The sequence below is a fragment of the Scylla paramamosain genome, chromosome 49, assembly GCF_035594125.1.
Source record: "Scylla paramamosain isolate STU-SP2022 chromosome 49, ASM3559412v1, whole genome shotgun sequence".
Lineage (NCBI taxonomy): Eukaryota > Metazoa > Arthropoda > Malacostraca > Decapoda > Portunidae > Scylla > Scylla paramamosain.
Genome location: NC_087199.1, coordinates 1,592,501 through 1,600,000, shown reverse-complemented (window position 1 = coordinate 1,600,000; position 7,500 = coordinate 1,592,501). Strand labels below are relative to the sequence as shown.

The following is a 7,500-nucleotide window of genomic DNA, read 5'->3' as shown; positions in this document are numbered from 1 at the left end:
TAGGGTTTTTCTTAAGTTTGTGATATTTTAGGGTGTTTTATCTGGGGTTCAACTGATTCTTAGGGTGTGGATAATATTCAGGGTGTTTTTTGTGGGGTCCAGCAAATTCTAATGTGATTTTTAGGGTGAAGAGAAAAGTTAGGGTGTTTTGTCAAGGGTTCATGGAGTTTAAGGGTGATTTCAGGGTGTTTTCTTGGATCTAGCAAAAGTTTAGGGTGTAGACAAATATTTGAGGTGTTTTTTGATTAGGGTCCATTAAATTCTAGGGTGATTTTTAGACTAGGACAAAATTTTAGGGTTTTTTTTCTGAGATTCAGTAACTTAGGGTGATTTTTAGGGTGTAAACAGGAACTAGGGTGTTTTTCTTTGGTCTGATAAATACTGGGGTGTTTTTTTGTATGATTTGATGTTCCAGGTACAATTTTAGGGTGATTTCTTAGGTCTAGCAAATTTTAGGGTGTGTTTTTAGGGTGTAGACAGAAATTAGGGTGTTTTTTTTTAAGTTCTGTTAAGTTATAGGGTGTTTTAAAGGTCTAGGGCATTTTCTGCAGTTTGGCACATTTCTAGGGTGAAAATTAGGGTGTAGACAAGATTTAAGTGTTTTTAGGGTGTCAATTAATTCAAAGATGTTATTTTGGGCTGTGTATACAAAAATTAGGGTGATTTTTGAGGTGTTCACAAAATCTAGGGTGATTTTTGAGGTGTTTACAAGATTTAGGGTGACTTGATGAGATTGGTAAGTATGAGATAATGTTTTGATATCAGTTCACCCTGTTTTGATATCAGTTCACCCTGAAACACCTTTCTGTGTCATCGTACCAATGCTTCATCACCCTGACAACACTGAATCAACACCCTAGATGCCAAAAGTCAGTCTAGCTTTACGTTTAAACACAAAACACCCTTAAACACCTTAATTTCATGCTATCACCACCCTATTTGGCTCCATCCTCACCCTATTGACACCCTATCAGCACAAAAGATCCTTGAAAACCTTAATTTCATGCTGTCATCACCCTATTTGACTCCATCCTCACCCTATCAACACAAAACATCATGATTTTAATGGTATCACACTATATTCACCCTAGATCACCCTAATATCACTGGATTTCACACAAGTTCACCCTAAGTCACCCTAGTTTTGTACGAATGTAGGGTGCTTTTTATAACAGTCAACAAAACCAAGACAAACATCTTTAAACACCAGAGCATCACCCTATTTCACCCTAAGTCACCCTATCATCACCCTGGCACAGAAGAATTAAGGGTGTTTTATCATATAGGCTGACAATCAAAATAAACACCATTAAACACAACAGCATCATCCTAATTCACCCTTAAATCACCCTAGCACAGAAAAATCAAGGGTGTCTTATCACATAGGGAGACAAAACGAAAGCAGATACCTTGAAACACAACAGCATCACCCTAATTCACCCTTAAATCACCCTATTCACCCTAATAATAAACAGATCAAGGGTGCATTTATACGAGGGTTGACAGAATCCAAACAAACACTCTTAAACACTATAACATCACCCTAAGTCACCCTATTCTCACTCTGAATCACCCTAATAATAAACAGATCAAGGGTGCAAGGGTGCTGACAGAATCCAAACACTCTTAAACGCTACAACATCATCCCTAAGTCACCCTGTTCTCACTCTGAATCACCCTAACCATAAGAACTCAAGGGTGCAAGGGTGTTCTATCATGACAGCCAAGAAAATTAAAAAACACCTTAAAATACCACAGTGTCACCCTAAACACACTGTCTTCAGTCTAAAATTGCCTTGTTTTCACCCTAACTCAGTCTTTGCTCACCCTAACTGACCCTAACAGGAAAAACAAGGGTGATTACTTGAAGATTCACAAAATACAAACACTGCTGTATCACCTTAAATTACCCCATTCTCTGTACTTCACCCTATTTTCACCCAAACTCAATCGTTCATCACCCTAGGTCATTCTGCCAACACTAATGCAAATAAAGGGTGGCATAATCCAGACAAACACCAAAAAAATCACCCTGTCACCCTATTCACACTAAATCACCCTATTTTCACCCTAACTCAACCTTTCATCACCCTAAACTCACTCTAATACTGATAAATGTAGGGTGAAATAGTCCAAACATCATAACATCACCCTAAGTCACCCTTGGTAACCCTATTTTCACCCTAAGTTGGCATTTGGTCACTCTTATCTCCCTATCAACACAACAGAAAAATCTAGGGTGACAAAATGCAGACAAAGACCACAGCGTCCAAAATCACCCTATTTTTCACCCTAAATCACCCTATTTTTCACCCTAACTCACCCTATCAACACTGACAAATAAAGGGTGATGAAATCCAAACACCACAGCATCACCGTGTCACCCTTAGTCACCCTATGTTCACCCTAAGGCCCTAGCACCACCCACACTGGACCCAAGGTAGAGTTCAGGGGCGATGCAGGGTGAGAAGTGTGCGTTTGGGGCTGGTGGAGGAGGCGGAGGTGGTGATGGTGGTGTGGGTGGTGGTGGAGGTGCTCTCGTCCCCAAACAAACGTCGGAAGCTGGAAAGAGAAGGTCAGGTCAGGTCAGGTTATAGTATTGGGTGTTAGGTTAGGTCAGGTTAGGTTTGGTTTGGTTGGGTTAGGTCAGGTTGGGTTGGTCGGGTCATATTAGGTTGGGATAGGTTAGGTTAGGTTAGGTTTGGTTGGGTTTGGTTAGGTTAGGTTAGGTTGGGTTGGGTTTAGGTTAGGTTTGGTTAGGTTAGGTTAGGTTTGGTTAGGTTAGGTTTGGTTGGGTTTAGGTTAGGTTAGGTTAGGTTTGATTGGGTTAGGTCAGGTTGGGTTGGTCGGGTCATAATATTAGGCTGGGATAGGTTAGGTTAGGTTTAGGTTTAGGTTAGGTTAGGTTTGGTTAGGTTTGATTGGGTTTGGTGTGGTTGGGTTTAGGTCATAATATTAGGGGGATAAAGGTTTGTTAGTAGGTGAGGTAGGGTTAGGTTGGGGTGCATTAAGGTAAGCCCTGCCCTTCCCTGTGTGTGGGGCAGCAAGGCCGGCAGCAGACGAGTGGGTCTGAGGCGCTACACACTGCCGCGTTGGTGTGACGGGCTGTGGCTTCGGAAAGTTTGCCATATTTTAGAAGCAAAGGCTCACACTGACTGCATCCTTGGGTTTGTGTGGAGGCCCCGTGCATATGAGCTACTGTGTTACCCCTTCGACAACACAAAACACACCCTTCAGTCAACACAAGTCACCTCATAGCTTGTGTTGACGTGTGGCTGTGCATCTTAGCCTGGCCACGTGCCGCCTGACTGCCTGCTTTCACACACCAAGCATTCAACAACCACCAAGTCACACTGTTCGCTATAATGCACATCAAAGCTTAATGTGGACTGCTCTACACACACACACACACACACACACACACACACACACACACACACACATATACACGGGTGGCTGCAGTGCGGTTGAGTCAGGCCACAGTAGCTTAAACACACTTTACAAACTTCCTCGTCTGCTCCCGGCCTGAAGGGGTTATACAGACACACATGGATCACATTTACCCTGAGTGCTGTGACATTACCAACACACCAATGACGTCACTGTAACCCCCTTCAGTACACACACACACAGATGCACACACACACACACACAGTCAACACAAACCCTTTCAGTGCTTGTGTTGACGTGTGGCTTGCGTCACTGGTTTATCTCAGCACCAATCACACACACGCACACTCACAGTCAACACGAACGCCTTTCAGTGCTTGTTGACGTTGTGTGGCTTGTGATTGGTTTGTCTCTGCACCAATCACCACACACAGGGAACATGGGGGGCAGGGCTGCCAACTTAACCTACTCACAATTATAGAACCACACATAACAGAAGTAGTAGTAGTAGTAGTGGTAGTAGTGGTAGTAGTGAAAAGATTTAGATATGGTAGGTTAGAAAGAGTAGTAGTAGTAGTAGTAGTAGTACAAATAAAAACAAACACAAGTACACTACAAGATCTGTACGTACAAGTAACAGGGACGTTATGTACAGGTTACGAAACGCACACAACGCCACGAGTCGCGTACATGACACATACACGCGCGCCACACACATACACACACACATACAGACATACAGACAGACAGGCAGTGAGTGAAAAGAAAGAAAATCAATACATGCATGCACATTCTCTCTCTCTCTCTCTCTCTCTCTCACTCTCTCTCTCTCTCTCTCTCTCTCTCTCCTCTCTCTCTCTCTCTCTCTCTCTCTCTCTCTCTCTCTCTCTCTCTCAGGCAAGTTGGAGGAAAAAATTAAAGAAATAAAGTAAGGAGGAGGAGGAGGAGGAGGAGAGGAGGACAGAGGAGGAGGAGGAGGAGAAGAAGAGGGAAGAAGAGAAGGAGGAAGAAAGAGAAGAAGAAGAAGAAGAAATAGAAAAAATATCAATATCTAAAAAGCAAATTCTCTCTCTCTCTCTCTCTCTCTCTCTCTCTCTCTCTCTCTCTCTCTCTCTCTCTCTCTCATCTCTCTCTCTCTCTCTCTCTCTCTCTCCTCTCTCTCTCTCTCTCTCTTCTCTCTCTCTCTCACTTCCCTACCAGGTCTCTGGGTTCCTGCACAACCCCTCTCACAGCTCCTCCTCCTCCTCTTCCTCCACCTCCTCCACCTCTTCCTCCTCCTCCTCCTCCTCCTCTTCTTCCCAAGCCTACACCTTCCCATGGATCTTCTTCCCCACCAATCGGAAACTGGAAAGGACAATTGAGTGATGGGGAGTGATGGGGAGTAATGGGGGAGGGATAGGGGAGGTTAGTTAGGGTGATGGGGAGTTTAAAGGGTTATCTAGGGTGATGGGAGCAATTTAATGGGGATTTTTATGGTAATGGGCAGTTTAAATGGTTGTTTGAGTATTTCTAGGGTGATGGGGTATGTGAGATGGGGGGGGAATGGGAGGGAGAGAGAGAGGGAGGGGCTAGTAAGATGGGAGGGAGAGAGGGAGAATATTGAATGGGGAGAGGGAGGGAGAGAGGGAACAAGAACAACAACAATAATAATAATAATAATAATAATAATAATAATAATAATAATAATAATAATAATAAAACAACATACATTTACGCATTATAAACATTCAATTTCCTCCAAGGCCTTTTAATAACAGAGTAAAAATTTTAATACTAGTTTTTCATTAGAGTTGATAAATCAAATGCCAATATTTCATTACAGACAGTCTGGTGTGAGCTTATCACCAGCACTGCCAATGAAAGGGTGTTTTTAATGAAGTGCTTTTAGTTACCTGTTGATTGGAAAGGGTTAGGTTAGATTAGGTTAGGTTAGGGTGTGTTTGTGTGTGTGTGTGTGTGTTTGCCAGGAAAAAAACTGTCTAAGTTATGTGTTTCTGGCTAAATATAAGTGATAGAAAGTGGTTTAGGTTAGGTTAGGTTAGTGTGTGTGTGTGTGTGTGTTGTGTGTGTGTGTGTGTGTTGTGTGTGTGTGTGTGTGTGTGTGTGTGTGTTTGACAAGTAAAGCAAATGTTTATTTTTGTGCTTCTAGTGAACTAAATATTGATAAAGTCGTTTTTAGCTACTTAGGTTAGGGTGTGTGTGTGTGTGTTTGTGTGTGTGTGTCAGGTGTGTGTCAGGTGTGTGGCAGGTTGATTTAGTCCTTTACAAACTCCTACACCTGGATACCCCTCCCTTGTGTTGCAGTGACGGCAAACTAACACTATTATCACCAAAACACTCGTATGAACTGAATCGCCGAACCAAAACAAATTATGATGCGTTAGTTTATACGTTTGATAAGAGAGAGAGAGAGAGTGTTTCAAGTCTAGCATTACCTCAAGTACTGCCACACACTTCCTAACACACACACACACACACACATCACATACACACACACAACGGTAGGATCAACAGGTCAGGATCATGCATAGGAATATATGAAAAACAGGATATGTCTGGCAATCTATTTATCCTGGCAGCTGACACCCTAAGCCACCCTAAGCCACACCCTGTCCCTAGTAAGCCCCTCCCCCCTAGGCCATGTCACCTGTATTCTTTGCGGTTAATCTTCACTACATTCCAAAGGCTGTAATTGAAGTGATGTGGGTTTTCAAGTGTGTTTTTATGGTTCTAGTGGCAGATTAACAACATTTCTGTATTATTAACGGGAGAAATGCTCTTTTAAAAGGCTGTAGTTGAAGTGACGTGGGTTTTCAAGGGTGTTTTTATGATTCTAGTGGCAGATTAACAAGATTTCTGCATTACTAACAGGAGAAACATTCTTTTAAAAGGCTCTAGTTGAAGTGATGTGGGTTTTCAAGTGTGTTTTTATGGTTCTAGTGGCAGATTAACAACATTTCTGTATTATTAATGGGAGAAATGCTCTTTTAAAAGGTTGTAGTTGAAGTGACGTGGGTTTTCAAGGGTGTTTTTATGATTCTAGTGGCAGATTAACAACATTTCTGCATTACTAACAGGAGAAACATTCTTTTAAAAGGCTCTAGTTGAAGTGACAAAGGTTTTCAAGGGCATTTTTACAGCTTTAGTGACAGGTTAACAACATTTCCACATTATCAACAGGAGAAACACACTTGAGAACCCGGCTAGTCATCTGTGTGGCCTTGGAAAACAGTGGCGAGACAGCGAAGTGTTTTTTAAATAGTTACCCCTTACCAAACTACTCGTTAAGCTACATTGTTAAACTGACAACCCCTTAACTCACACCCTACCAACCCCCTGTCCCTGTATCACCCTGCCAAGCTGTCCCCTGCCTCCTGTAAGCCCTGCCAAGCCTGTTTACACCTAAACCCTTGAAAACACACATACTCGTAGATTTTTACTTACATCTCAAAACTCACCCAAAACACACCCAAACACAGCCAAACACAGCTACACCCTCCCTGACACCTTTCTACACCCCAAAACACCACAAATACACGTACAGACACCCCAAAACAACCCGAAACACCCCAAAACTTAGCAAACACCCCAAAAACACACCCAAACACAGCCACAGCCTCCCTGACACCTCTCTACACCCTAAACACCCTAAATACACTTAAATACAACCCAAAAACAACTCATAACACACCCCAGCACATTCCCAGAACACCCCAAACACCCCAAAACACCCCGAAAACACCCCAAAATACCAAAAACACCCCAAAATAAACCTTAAAACACCAAAAACACCCTTAAAAACACCTTAAAAACACCCTTTCAACCATTCCATACCTCATTATTACCTTAACCCTTTTAAGGATCACCTCCTGTCACCCCACCCCAACTACCCCCTAATCTGACACACACACACACACACACACACACACACACACACACACACACACACACACGCACGCTTACAATTTTCTGATTCCCGATTCTTCTTTCTTCCAGGGAGCGTCGTCAGGTTCGTAGGGCATAGGGCCTTGCACGGGGGGGTCACTGGTGTCCTCCCCATCATCATCGTCATCATCTTCCACCACCTCCCTGGAAATGTGAGTCAGGTTC

The 7,500-nt window shown here is 42.9% G+C and overlaps 1 protein-coding gene across 1 annotated transcript in view; it reads right to left on the bottom strand.

The window, feature by feature from the left end:
- Nucleotides 1-7,500, bottom strand: part of LOC135095418 (RILP-like protein homolog) — a 41,966-nt gene that overhangs the window by 3,584 nt on the left and 30,882 nt on the right. The window contains 2 exon segments of the mRNA XM_063996255.1: nucleotides 1-2,562; nucleotides 7,354-7,479. The exon segment at nucleotides 1-2,562 is cut by the window's left edge and continues 3,584 nt beyond it. Of these exon segments, the coding sequence (XP_063852325.1) occupies nucleotides 2,448-2,562; nucleotides 7,354-7,479 (241 nt within the window). The 3' untranslated portion in view covers nucleotides 1-2,447.